We start from the raw sequence: 14,682 nt of genomic DNA, 5'->3' as shown, positions 1-14,682 counted from the left end.
AATGCTACTGTAAGTTTGTTGCCAACCGCCAATAAATACCAAGAAGAAGAAGAAGAATCTTGCATCTGGTCCCATAGAAATGAATACTATTTTCTTTGACTCCCCCTAGTGGTCTGGAGCACTTCCGTTTTCAACACTTTTTGTTTGCTGCATTTCATTCGGGGGTGTCTTCTTTTTTGTTTGCATGTTTTCTCTTTTGCTGCGCATTTGCACCTGTCGGCCACCGTAGATTCCGGGTATAAACTGGTTTGTGACTGGATTAGGATGACAACTAAGGCAGATGGAGGTGGTGAGGATGATGATATGGATTTTGACGATTGGACTCCGGTAGGAAGAGGAAGAGGTAAAGAGAAAGTTTTGAAAGAGGATAGAGTAATTGGTAGCCAGAATAGTAAGCGAACTTTGGAAGAGTGCAGCTCAGATGAGGAAAATAGAGTGGTTAGGAAGAAAGTAACAAACGAAGAATTTAAGGTAATTCTTAAATTTAGGAAGGAAGATATGAATATTAACTTAAGTCCGATACAAGTTTCAAGAGAAATAAAAAAGAAAATAGGAGAGGTTAAAACATTACGAGATGGAAACATGTTGATAAAATGCAAATCTGAAGACCAAAAGAATAAATGCTTGAAGATTGACAACATTTGCAAAAAAGTAGTTGGTGAGAAAGTAATTGTTGGAGAAAATAGAGTATCACGTGGCGTTATCACTGGTATTCCGCTGGAGGAGGATTTAGAAAGACTCAAAAAGAATATACAGGGGGGAGAAGTTCGGAGATTGAAAAGATTGTTGAAGCATGTGAATGGAGAGAAAATGGAGAGCCTATCGATTCTTTTGGAGTTTCGAGGAGAAGTCCTTCCTGATAAGGTTAAAATTGGATTCATGAGTTTTCCTGTGAGACCATATGTCCCTCCCCCTTTGCGCTGTTTTAAATGCCAAAGGTATGGACATATTGCAGCAGTGTGTAAAGGGAAGCAAAGATGTGCCAAATGTGGAGGAGATCATCGATATGATGAATGTGGAGTGGATGTACAAGTGAAATGTTGTAACTGTGGTGGTCAGCATAATGTAGCGTATGGAGGTTGCGAGGAAAAAGGCAGCAGAAATTCAACAGCTGAGAACAATTAAAAACATCACTTATGCAGAGGCAACAAAAAGTATTCAAGAGAAAAGAGCGGTTCAGGAAAATCAACAAGTAATGTCTAGCATTAGGGCTGAGCCCAGTAAGATTTCACAATCTGGAATGGAAATCACAATGGATAAATTAATATTATTCATGGCATGTAATCAACTGTACTGATCAAGTAAAACAGAAAAAATTAAAATTATAGTGAAAGGTGCAGAAAAAGTTTTAGCCGTGAAGGATTTATCTTGGGAACTAATAAATAAAAGGCTTGAAATAGATGGAAAACAAGGTGGAGGAAGAATGTAATGATTATCTTACAATGGAATGCAAGAAGTCTAATAGCAAATGGTCAAGAATTTAAAGGTTATATAAACTGTTTGGAAATTAAACCAGATATTATTTGTGTTCAGGAAACATGGCTTAAACCAGAGCTAGACTTTGTGATAGCAGGATATGATAGCATTAGAAGGGATAGGGAGCAAGAAAGTGGAGGAGGTTGTGTAATATTTGTTAAGCAAGGGATTCAGTATAGGTTTGGAGATAAAGGATCATCTTTAGAATGGATATCTGTGGAAATCTGGATTAATAAGGAAAATATTAAGATATTAAATTTTTATAATCATGTAAAAAACTGAATTTAGATCAAATGGAGGATATGTTTAAAAGTCTAGGTAGAAATCTAATTTGTTGTGGAGATTTTAATGCCTATAGCACTGTGTGGGGTCAAAGAATGATGCAAACGGAGAAGTGGTAGAACAATTAATGGATAAGAAGCAATTGGTTTGTATTAGTGATGGAGAAGGGACAAGAATTGATATTAGAAATGGAAATGAATCAGCACTAGATCTAACTCTAGTATCAGTGAATTTTGCCGGGATTAGTAATTGGAAAGTTTTAAAGGAATCTACATTAGGAAGTGATCATTATCCTATTATGATTGAAATCGGTTTAGAAATAGGGAAAGATGATAATAGAAATATAGAAATATGGATATTTAGAAATGTTGATTGGGAAAAATATAAAATAATAAGTAATGAAAAACTGCTAAAGGTTAATTTGGATATAGATAGTGTAAACTCTTCTATTTGTGAAGCTATTTCAGGAGCAGCACATGGAACAATTCAAAGGAAAAAAGGAAAGTATAAGAAAAAAATAGTACCATGGTGGACAAAGGAATGTGATTTGGCAATTAAATCCAGAAATAAAGCCTTTAGGTTGTTAAAGAGAAATCAGACTTTTGAGAATTTGCTGGGATATAAAAAGTCACAAGCTTTGGTTAAAAGAACGGTAAAAAGCGCTAAAAAGATTTATTGGGGAAATTTCTGTAATACAGTAGGAAGGGAAACAAAGATTTCAAAAATTTGGGGAATGATTAAACGAATGAATGGAATTAGAAGTGAATATGGATATCCAGTTCTTAAGAATGGAGATGAAATGGCTCTAAATGAGGAGGAGAAGGCAAATATGATGGCTAGGAAATTTGTTGAAATTCATAGTAGCAATAATTTAAATACAGAAGAAAAAAGGAAAAGAGTTTCTATTATTAAGGAAAATATTAACCTGTTAGAAGTAGATACAGAATATAATTGTAGAAGACTGTGTACGTCTAAACAGGCGCTAAATCCAGATCTCTCGTCAATCGACTCTTCCTCGGTCAGAAGGACTAGGGCGACTCCAATGGTGCAGCTCAAAAGTTTATTGATGTTTTGTATATGAGTGTGTGTGTGTGTGTGTGTGTGTGTGGTTATATCATAAAAACGCACACAGGTTTCGTACACAAAGGACCCAAGATAGGTTGATGGTGGATGTCAGCGGATGCCACTTTCATGCCACCGAGCCACACAGTAGCACAGAAAAACAAGCCACTCAACTACGTGAAACGGAATCACAAAATGAACAGATGCATCTTGGGTAATGTAGTAAACTAAACTAACAGACGGACTTTTAACAGCCGCCCCTGTATTTGCAACAAATACACTCATACAAAGTCCGCTAGTTGGAAGGACGATCCAAATCTTCAGGCACTTCAGGAAGCTCCACCAGTTTGGTTACCGGGCGAATGTAGAGACTGTCCTTGACCTTCACCTCAGCAGCTCGAACGACGCCATCCGTCCCAGGGAAGACCTTGGCGATGGTCCCGACAGGCCATAGTCCTCGGGGAAGGTTGGAATCAGCGATCATCACAATTTGTCCCACAGCAGTATTATCAGTAGATTTCCTCCATTTCTGTCTTAACTGAAGTCCTGGGAGGTAGTTCTGGATGAAGCGTTTCCAAAAATGATCAATGACAACCTGACTGTGTTGCCATCTTCTTTTGGACAGGGCATCATGAGGACCATACACTGCTTGTGGTAATCCTGCATCCCGCCGCCCCATTAACAGAAGGTTTGGCGTGATGGGGTCCGGGTCAGCCACATCAGAGGAGGCATAACCGAGAGGTTTAGAGTTAAGGATGCCTTCAACCTCCATGAGAGCTGTTAGAAGCACTTCCTCTGCCACAACCTGGTCTTTCAGGACAACTTGTAAAGCTGATTTGACTGACCTGATTTCCCTCTCCCAGGCTCCCCCAAAGTGAGGAGCATGCGGCGGGTTGAAGTTAAAGTTGATGGTCTGTTTGGCTAACTGTTGCTGCAACACTGGGGCCATGTTTTCAAAGGCGCTCTGCAATTCTTTGTGGCCTCCCCTGAAATTGGTGCCTCTGTCGGACCACAGCTCATACGGCTTTCCCCGGCGAGCAATAAACCTGCGTAATGACATCAGGAAAGAGTCGGTGTCAAGGCTAGGGAGGAGATCCAAGTGAACACATCGAGTGGTCAGACATTTGTAGATGATCCCCCAGCGTTTTTCTCTTCGACGTCCAATCTTAACTAGGTAGGGCCCAAAACAGTCTACGCCTGTAGACCAGAATGGGGGTTTGTAGAGTCTCAGACGAGCTGAAGGAAGGTCAGCCATCTTTGGTGTGGAAGGTGAGGCGCGCCATCTCCTACAGTCCACACACTGGTACTGGTGTTTCTTAATGGCCTGTCGACCTCTGAGAATCCAATATGTGCGCCGTATCTCTGCATAGAGTCTCTCTGCACCTGGGTGAAGCAGCTGGGAGTCGTAGTGCTTTATGAGGAGACGAGTCAGAGGATGATCAGGAGCTAACACAACCGGATGGATGCTGTCGGGGTCTACATCTATAGCTTGGCGCAGGCGGCCTCCAACTCTGATCAGTCCACTGATGCTGTCATATTCAGGGGAAAGAGCACTAAGACGACTGGTTGAGCGGACAGAGTCACCTGCTTGGAGGGCTCGAACCTCTTCTGGGAAGCTGTCCTTCTGTGCAGAGCGAAGCAGCTGAGTCTCTGCCTCTAGACGCTCAGCAGCAGTGAAGGAGGTGGCAGCTGTCCCATGTAGAGATTGGTGAGTGGCCAGAGCCAGGTCCTCTAATGATGTGCTCTGTGCAGGATCTGGTAGATTTTGAGATATAGATGTGAAGCTACAGAAAGCAGTCTTTCTGAGTTCTTCACTGCCACAATCTGGGAACTCTGTTGGGGGTTTTGGCCAGGTGTCAGGAGTCTGTGTGAGAAAGTGTGGGCCCTGTGACCAGCGGCTGGAGATAGTGAGCTCTGACAGTGGTTTCCCTCTTGTGATGTCATCAGCTGGATTTTCATCAGAGTTCACATACCCCCACTGCTCTGAGGAGGTCAACTCCTGTATTTCACAAATCCGAGTCCCAACAAAAACTTTGTACCTACAGGAACTAGACTGGATCCACTGCAGCACTGTAGTAGAATCCGTCCACAGGTAGATAGAGTGCAGGGGTAATGAGAGTTCAGTCTGCAGAACTTTGGCTAGTTGGGCTCCGGTCAGCGCAGCACACAGCTCCAGTCGGGGAATCGACACCTGTTTGCGGGGTGCAACTCTTGAGCGTGCCATGATGAAGGAGGTGGAGATGTGTGCCTGTTGCTCTGTGGCTCTCAGATAGGCAACAGCCCCATAGGATCTCTCAGAGGCATCACAGAAGATGTGAACCTCGTTTGTAGCACCAGTGATGCTGTGCGGGCTGTAGCAGCGAGGGATGCTAATCTGCTGAAGATTAGACAGTTCTTCCTCCCATTCAATCCAGGACTGAAGCAGATTTCCTTCTATGGGCTCATCCCATCCTCTCTCTGTACTCCACAGGGCCTGCACAATGAGCTTTGCTCTTGTGGTATAAGGACAGATATAACCCAATGGGTCATACTGACTGGCTAGCACCTTATAAATATTGCGCAGCGTGACAGTTGTGTAGGACACTGGGCGATGCTTGTATCCCAGGACATCAGTTGGGCAGTGCCAGCTGAGACCCAATGTTGACTCCTGTGGATCAAGGCTGTTGAAGTTCAACCACAGTTCACAGCTTTCTGACCTGGCCGTACTGGGCAGATGGGCAACCACTTCAGGGAGGTTACTGGCCCACTGTCTTATTTCAAATCCACCTTGGAGGAGCAACTCTCTCATCCTGTTGATGAGCAACTTGGCCTCTTGTGGGTCAGAGAGGGACTGCAGGCAGTTGTCAACATAAAAAGCTGTATGTACAGATTCATAGATGTCCTTATGAGTGTCTTGATGCTCCTTCACGTGTCTCTGAAGGGCAAATGTAGCACAGCAGGGGCTACACGTTGTCCCAAAGGGCAAGACTCTCCACTCATATACATCTGGGAGCCTCTCTGTTTCACCATCTCTCCACAGAAACCGTAGCAGGGGACAGTCTTCAGGGAGCAGGCGGATCTGGTGAAACATAGCCTTTATGTCTCCGCTCACTGCCACAGGATACTGACGGAAGCGGAGGAGTACACCCAGTAGTGTAGGCCCCAGTGGAGGGCCTGGCAGGAGGTAGTAATTTAGGACAGTGCCCTGGAACTCAAAGGAGCAATTAAAGACCACCCGAGCCTTGTTGTTATGGTGTACCATATGGTGTGGCACGTACCAAGATTCAGTAGAACTGTGAATCTCTTCTGGAGTCAACTTCACCACATAACCAGAATCAACCAACTTCTTGATCTCCTGGTTGTATGTGTGGGCCAGGTCCGGACGTTTAATCAGCTTCCGCTCTGTGGACCTCAGCAGACCTTTAACTACTTCTGGAGGGACGTGCATCCGAGGGAAGTCCTTCTTCCTCAGCAGAGGAGTGGCATATCTCTCCACGCCATCTACAGACATCCTGATGGTCTTAGTCTCTAACATGGCTATGGCTTCTCTGTCCTCCTTTGAGCGTGTGACCTCCTTCTCAGGTCTGTGTATGGGAGCGTCTAGTTGCCACAGACGTTGAACGTCCTGATGCAAGGCCTCAGCAGGAGAAAGGCATGATATATTCAGGCAGTGCATGTCTCCCTGCTGTGTAGGCATACTACTACTTGGACCTTGGATGGCCCACCCCAGCTTGGTGCAAACAGCGACAGGAGCACGGGCTGGGCCACGCCTGACTGGACGGACAGGAGTTATAAGGTGAGCATTGTCTGAACCGATTAACACAAGAGGCTGTATCTGCTTGAATCCCTCCAGCTGCACTTGCTGCAAGTGGTGATACTTCTCCTTCAAGAGCTCCACTGGACACGACTGTTCAGCTAGGCTGAGCTGTTGAGCAGTAAAGGCCTGTGTTATTTTATAACGCAGTTTTGGTTGGGCCTTCGGGGACACCTGGAATGAGACGTTGCCTCCCTTTATCTGGATCACATCTTGACGGATGGTGCGCAGAGATAGAGTTTCCTCTTCTGGTGATAAGCCTAATAACTTAACTGCAGCTGGGAGTATGATGGTTTTCTCTGAGCCGTCGTCGAGGAGAGCATACGTGTCTAGAGATTTCCTCTGATGGTGTAACTGAATGGGCACAACCTTGAGCATTACACGGCCAGAGTGACTGACAGGACCCAAAAATACTCTGCTGGTACTGACTGTTAGGATGTTAGGGTCCCGCCTTCTAGCCTCAGCCAGGTCATGAAGCACTAATAAGTGCTGTTCTCCACAGGTTGTGCACGGCTTCTTCAGAGTGCACTGTTCTGGAGTGTGTTTACGGCCGCAGCGCCAGCATTTGGATTTATCCTTTAGCCAAGTGGCGACAGCTGTGAGGTCTAGCTTCTTAAAGTCTACACAGCCACTGAGGTAGTGTTCTGTTCCATCACAGTATGGGCAATATGGCTTAAACTTCTGTTTCTTCTTGGAAGGGGAAGAAGGATTCACAGTGTCTGCCTTTGGCTGTATTTGAGCAGGATCTGAGCCATAATATATGGATGCAGACTTACTCTGTGCTTTAGATCCTGTGGGTGCTCTGAAGTTACTTCTCTCCAATCGTGGTCTGTCTGATGACTGAGGCTGAGTCGCTTGCCTGGATAGCTGAAGAACGTGGGACTTGCGTTCGAGCCATTCAGAGAGGTCATACATGTTGTATGTGCGGCTGCTACCAGTGCGTATAATGCCACGTGTGATACAGTACTCGATGAAACTATCTCTGTAACTAGGAGGGAGTTTAGTGAGTAACCTGTCTACATGTGAACCACACTGGAGCTCACTGGCTGCTACATCATCCATAGTACTGAGGAGACCTACAAGGCTAGACACTGCCAGGGAGAAATCTTCAAAGGCTTGAGGGTCACCGGCCTTAACAGGAGAGCAGTTAAGGATAGCACTGAGTTCACTCTGGATTAGTTGTCGAGGCTGTCCATATCTCTGCTCCAATGCTCGAATTGCACTAGTGTAGGGAGTGCGGTCGTGAATATAGCGCCTGGCAACTTGTAGAGCACATGGATGCTCTAAATGATCCAGCAGGATGTGATATTTATAATCCTCTGTGAGGTGTGCATGGGGCCCTAGCAGGCTGTCCAATCCTTTCTTCAACAGTGCAAATTCACTCTCTCGGCCTGATTTGAATGTTACCAGTCTAGGCTTTGGGATGCCGTATGATGATGCCACAATCATCTCCAACAGCTTTGGCTGGTTGACTTCTGCTGTTGAAGGTAGGGAGGCTGTTGGCTGGTATTCAGCTGGAGGTGATGGATAGGCAACAGAGTAATGTCTGGGAAAATCAGCAGGTGGAACTGCATAATGCTGGCTGTAGTTCTGTTGTGCTGCCACTCTCTCTGGTGGCTGATGCAGAGGTGTAGCGGAGGCTGCAGCGAGGTTGTATGATGGTGCAGGGTGCAACTGGTTGACGCAGCTTGGTAGCTGCGGATGTTGGTATCTCTGACTGTATAGAGACTGAGCTTGCTGTGGTTCAAGCTTCCCAAGCTGCATGGATTGTGATACTTGGATGTCAGGTTGTAGAGCAGGCTGTATCACATGGTTCACTCTAGGAGGCGGAGCTGGTAACGATGCTGGCTGGATCGCTGGATAAACCGGAGGGCCTCTTGGCTGTGGAACAGGTGAAGGTACAGACTGACCTACAGGCTGGAAGGCCGTGTTCGTCCAAGGCTGGGACGCAGATGGTGACTGGAGCATATGCGGAGGTGCTGTAAGTACATCTGGCTGTGGAACTGGCCATGGTGCTGTCTGTACCCTGGGGCTTGCCTTTAGAGATGAGAAGGATGCAGCAGGTTCTACTGGTCTTAGTAGGTTTACAGGTGTTCTGTTGTCCTGCCTTGCTGGTGCCATTATGTTCAACTGATCCCTGGTGTGACTGCTGTATATATCCACACTGCTAGGATGTGGTAGGAATGCAGGAAGGGATTCTGCTCTACCATGTTGTTGAGCGTGACTGTGTGGTAGGAGAGGGCTGCATGACTTACATGTTCTCTCTAGTTGCTCCACACGCTTGGTTAATGCACCACTGGTCTCCTTCATAGTGACTTGCATCTCATTCATTGCTTCTAAAACGCTGCCCCATACTGCCTCCATCTTGTCCCATCTTTGCTTCTTATCCTTATCAGGTTCTTCTGAGCTGCTGCTTGTTGACGACTCTGACTCCTCTGGATCAGGTAGGTCATGGTCATACTCTGCCAGATGTCCCGGAAGCTTCCTGCTCCTGCGTGGACGGGGACTATGCTTGTGACCTTTCTCCTGAGAAGCGTTGTCTTGTGAAGTTGCCATGTTGTTGATTCGACCAACGAGACTCCGGCTCGAAGGACCACTTGTAGAAGACTGTGTACGTCTAAACAGGCGCTAAATCCAGATCTCTCGTCAATCGACTCTTCCTCGGTCAGAAGGACTAGGGCGACTCCAATGGTGCAGCTCAAAAGTTTATTGATGTTTTGTATATGAGTGTGTGTGTGTGTGTGTGTGTGTGTGTGTGTGTGGTTATATCATAAAAACGCACACAGGTTTCGTACACAAAGGACCCAAGATAGGTTGATGGTGGATGTCAGCGGATGCCACTTTCATGCCACCGAGCCACACAGTAGCACAGAAAAACAAGCCACTCAACTACGTGAAACGGAATCACAAAATGAACAGATGCATCTTGGGTAATGTAGTAAACTAAACTAACAGACGGACTTTTAACAATAATGATCTATTGAATAATTCCTTTTTATTATTTGAATTAAACAACGCTTTAAGGAAAACAAAAAATTCTTCTCCAGGAAAAGACAATATTTCTTATATTATGATTAAAAAACTTAGTATTTCATCTAAAAAGATATTATTAGATTTCTTTAATAAGATATGGGAAGGGGGTTATTTACCTGTGGCATGGAAGGAAGCAATTATAGTTCCAATCTTAAAGCCAGGGAAAGAGAAGTCAAATCCTACAAGTTATAGAAATATTGCGTTAACTTCACATATATGCAAAATAATGGAAAGAATGATAAATGAAAGACTGAGTTATTTTGTGGAGAAGAAGGGGTATCTGTCAAAATTTCAAAGTGGATTTAGGAAAGGTAGAAGTACTATGGACCCTATTTTGTGTTTAGAACATGAAATCAGAAAAGGGCAAGTTAATAAGGAGAGTGTGGTGGCGGTTTTCTTTGACATAGAGAAAGCCTATGATATGATGTGGAAAGAAGGGTTTTTAATTAAATTAAGGAAAATGGGGGTTAGAGGGTCAATGTTTAATTGGATAAAAGAATTTTTACATAATAGATCTATACAAGTAAGAATAGGTCAACAGTTGTCAGAAAAATATTTAGTTGAAAATGGAACTCCTCAAGGAAGTATTGTGAGTCCTTTGTTTTTCTCTATTATGATTAATGATATGTTTGACAATTTGGAGAGTGGTATGGGTTGTTCATTATTTGCTGATGATGGAGCAATTTGGAAGAGAGGTAAGAACTTGAAGTTTATAGTTAAGAAATTACAAGAAGCAATATATAGTATAGAAGAATGGTCATATAATTGGGGTTTTAAAATTTCAATAGATAAAACAAAGACCTTATTTTTCACTAGAAAGAAAGTATCTAATGATTTAAAATTGTATTTGTATAAACATGATTTAGAAAGAGTAAATGAGTTTAAATTTTTGGGTTTGTGGATGGATGAAAAACTTACTTGGAGTAGACATATTCAAAAAGTAGTGGATAAATGTAAGAGAGTTTTAAATATTATGAGGTGTTTGGTGGGAAGAGAGTGGGGCGCTGAGAGAAAAGCATTGAAAATAATATATACGGGTTTAATAAGATCTGTATTAGATTATGGTAGCCTGGCCTTTGGATCAGCATCAGAAACACTACTTAAAAAATTAGACATTATTCAGTATCAAGCCTTGAGGTTGTGTACAGGAGCCATCAGAACAACTCCGATCTCTGCTTTGTTAGTTGAAATGGGAGAAATACCACTTTACCTCAGAAGATTACAGTTAAGATTATCTTACTGGAGTTATTTAAAGGGTCAGTATGAAAACCATCCATGTCAAGAAATTTTAAAACCTAGCTGGGAAAAAGGGAAAAAGAATTTAAGATCCTTTGGTTGGGAGATAGAGAGGGACGTAAAAGATTTTGATTTATCATCTATAAAAATGAGTGAAACAGTTCCATTATCACCGGTCCATCCATCTCTGTTTCATGAAATCATTGTGGATTTATCTTTGTTGGAGAAGAGGAAAAAAGGAAATATTTCAGAATCATACTCTGTGCAAGCATATATAGAAAATAAATACTTTGATTATGTTCAAGTGTATACAGATGCATCTAAAAGTTTAAGTAGCAACAATGGGGTGTCGTTTATCGTTCCAGGATTTAGTATTAAAAAATGTAAGAGGATTTCTGATGGCGTCTCAGTGTTTACAGGGGAAATGATGGGAATAATCCTGGCATTAGGATGGATTGAAGAGGTTCGTCCTCTGAGAAGTTTAATTTGTTCTGATTCAAGTTCATCATTATATTCAATTAAACATAATCAGTCTAATAGTAGGCCAGACCTTTTATTTGAGATTCAGTTAATACTTTATAGAATTCAGGCCATGGGATTAATTGTCATTTTTACATGGGTTCCATCGCATATAGGAATAAAAGGAAATGAGTTGGCAGACAAATATGCAAAACAAGCTTCAAAAAACAGCTCCACTGAGATAATGATTCCTTTTAGTAAAGAGGAAATAAAATCTATTATAAAACAAAAGGTTAAGGGAAGATGGCAGAAGCAGTGGGAAGAAGAAAGAACTGGTAGATGGCTTTATTGTATTCAAAGGTCAGTTGGTGCAATGAGGGCAACAGAAAGAAGTAGAAAAGAAGAAAACATTATATCCAGATTACGTTTTGGTCATACAGGTTTAAACAGTACACTATTTAAAATGGGGAAACATCCATCAGGTAATTGTGATCTTTGTCTTCAAGAAGAGACAGTAGAACATGTTTTATTGTTATGTCCAAAGTACTCAGAGGAGAGAAGGAAATTAGAATATAGGCTTCTAAAGAATAAGTTACAGTTAAAAATACCAGATATTTTGGGATATTCCTCTTCCTCTGAATATTTATGTTATTTCATAAAATTTCTTAAGAAAACTAAACTGATAGAAAGGATTTAGTTTTTTTTTTTTTTTTTTTAAGTTGCGTCCTGATCCACACTCCATACCAGTAGGTGGCGGTAATGCACACCATTAAGTTGCTTGCCAACCGCCATTAAAACCAAAAAGAAGAAGAAGAGAGTGTTGCTAGTCGGTCAGAGCTTTGGGCGGGAATATCCCACGAACAGGAGGAGGAGGAGGATGTTCTTCATCTTTGTGACTCTGGGTTAGCGCACTTTCTTCAGAGAAGGCTAGAGGCAGCGCTGCACGGACTTTGCAGCCCTTGGACAGCGGAGCGAGGTACATGTTTAGAACAGCATTAGTTTGTGAAGTTAGCGGGTTTTTTATGTAATGTATTCATGTTTTGTGTCAAACAAAGGCACTCAAGCAAATGTATTTTCTTTTCTTTTAGTTTTCACGGTGTATTTGGAGCACGGTGTATTTCAGTGCTATTCAGCAAACTTGGCTGTGAAAGAAGCAAATACAAAGCTACTGCACCCGTCGAAGCTCTCTGTGTTTTCTTGGGTCTGAGGGGCTGCTACAGAATCATATTTTCAATGTGGAAGACTGAATTTGGCCTGCAGAGTCGGCGTTTTCAGCTGCTTCCTCTCTGACATGCAGCGGCGTTTCGGTGCAGCCGCCTGGAGTCCTGACTAAACACGTCATCAGAGCAAATCCCTCTGAAACCCGTCTGACCCGCAGCGGCTCGCGTCTGAAGCTTCTGGAAACTCTGGAAATATTTACGTCAACATGTCAGAGGAAGCAGATCTGGGTTTTCTCACCTTTCATTTCATATTTCTTTTTATCTTTGAGTTTGTGGAACAAAGAGGTGGAATAACTGATGATTTCTGCGCTACAGAAAGTCAGTAAATTAGAACCTGGTTCTGATGAAACTCGTTTATCAGACCAGAGGAAAACAAACCGCAGTATTCAGACTTTTTATTGATCTAATATTACACATACAGTTATTACTGCTCCAATCAAAAACTGTTTTCATCTCTGCTGGTATTTTGACATCTTCCACTGTTTTCTACTGGTTTTTATTAACATTTCTGCTGTTTTTGACTTTCTGCACTTCTGGGACTTTTTGTGCGAACCTGTTCACCTGATGCCGCTGTCACCTGAATGTCCCTCTGTGAGACAATAAAGGCCGTTTCTATTCTTCTATTTTATTTGATTTTATTTGCAGGAAGCAGAAACTCATCCAAACAAAACCAAAGGCCTGAGAAATGGAATAAAATCTTTTTTTTTTTTTTCAGAATTGATTGAATCTGACAGGAAATGAATTGAAACTGACTCAAACAATTCCCAAAGTTCATATTTGTAACTGATGAGAAAAGCTGAAATGTCTGTGGTTCTGAAAACCCAAAGCACCGGTTCTGATGCGTTCTGCTAGGTGTGTCCTGCTGCTGTGACAAGCAGCTGACATGCGATGGCGGTGAACCCGATTCCTGTCCTTCCTGTTCTCTGTAAAGGTTCAATACTTCGCTGCTGTTGTGACTCATGAGAGGCTTTGTCTGAAACAATCTCTGGAATCTGTTGCTCAGTAAAAAGCTCATATCTGCAAAGAACCACAGTTAAATATTTATGATCTGAATCATCGTTCACAGCCTCACCTTTAGCAGGTGACGCCATGAACCTGAGGTTTAATCAGCATCCACTGGGAATTTTCCTCACATGTAGTTACAGTAAATTAGTGTCTTTGTGCCTGATATCATGTTCAGGTTTATTCATATAGATGTTTCTAAAAACTGCAATAACAGATAAAACATGAATAAAACACAAATAGTGGATAAAACAGTTTAAAATCAGCAGTAAGGAGATTGTGTGTTTGTAGCTCTGTAAAGTTATTCTAATTAATTAACATTAAAGGAAATAATGTGGTAAATGCTTTTAAAGTGAGCAGATCTGGACTAGTGAGGAAACAACAGAGGTCAGAGGTCACACTGAATGCATCCCAGAAAAACCTTTAGGATTAAACATTTCATCTGAAACCAGAGGACTTATTGTTGCTAACTGGGAGGCAACAAATGATGTTTAGCTACAATAATTAGCTTCAGATTTTGAGCCAAATGACGGAGAGTTTCACTGCAGTCAGTATCTTACCTAACCTGCCATCCACCGTGCGCTCATGGACTAGCGCTGCTACCATCGGGCTTAGCGCGTTCTCTGGGGGAAACCCTGATTAGCAATGCCATTAGTGTGGCCTAGTTAAAGTTCCATGTGCAAAACCAATAAATACGTATGTGGCGAAAAATAAGAACTGCACAACCGATGGATGGCTCTGACCCACTGCTGCTGCTGCTCACGTTAAAGCCATGATGCTGGTCAGAACGGGAGCAGAGCTGACCCAGCCAATCAGAGATCGGGTCAGGCTGCTGCTTCCTGTGTGTGTGGATCCAGACCTGGACCGGGGCGGTCGGTACCTCGGACATGTCGTGGACCAGCAGCAGCGGCACGGTGACGGTGGTGACGTCGTGCGTGCAGCAGACCTTCAGGATGTTCCTCAGGCCCATGATGGCCGGGTCGCGGGCCGTGATGCTTCCCGACCGCAGGTTGTCATCCACACACAGGTGGAAGACGACGTGGACCTCCGACAGGTTGGAGTGTCTGGAGATGTAGAACTCACCTGAAGGAAAACACGGAGCGATTCAGAAGAACCGAC

At 43.1% G+C, this 14,682-nt stretch overlaps 1 protein-coding gene and 1 long non-coding RNA gene across 3 annotated transcripts in view; one reads left to right on the top strand and one right to left on the bottom strand.

The window, feature by feature from the left end:
* The window catches only part of c2h12orf4 (chromosome 2 C12orf4 homolog), a 28,022-nt gene that overhangs the window by 6,694 nt on the left and 6,646 nt on the right, over positions 1–14,682 (bottom strand). For both annotated transcript variants that reach the window (XM_023349553.1, XM_023349545.1), the window contains one exon: positions 14,444–14,646. In XM_023349553.1, the coding sequence (XP_023205321.1) occupies positions 14,444–14,646 (203 nt within the window). The remainder of the gene's footprint in view (positions 1–14,443; positions 14,647–14,682) is intronic.
* LOC111611713 lies at positions 12,116–13,184 on the top strand. Its single transcript, XR_002754179.1, has 2 exons — positions 12,116–12,317; positions 12,430–13,184. It is a non-coding gene; the product is annotated as an uncharacterized LOC111611713 (long non-coding RNA).

The sequence above is a fragment of the Xiphophorus maculatus genome, chromosome 2 (assembly GCF_002775205.1).
Source record: "Xiphophorus maculatus strain JP 163 A chromosome 2, X_maculatus-5.0-male, whole genome shotgun sequence".
NCBI lineage: Eukaryota > Metazoa > Chordata > Actinopteri > Cyprinodontiformes > Poeciliidae > Xiphophorus > Xiphophorus maculatus.
This window is presented reverse-complemented; position numbering and strand designations above follow the sequence as displayed.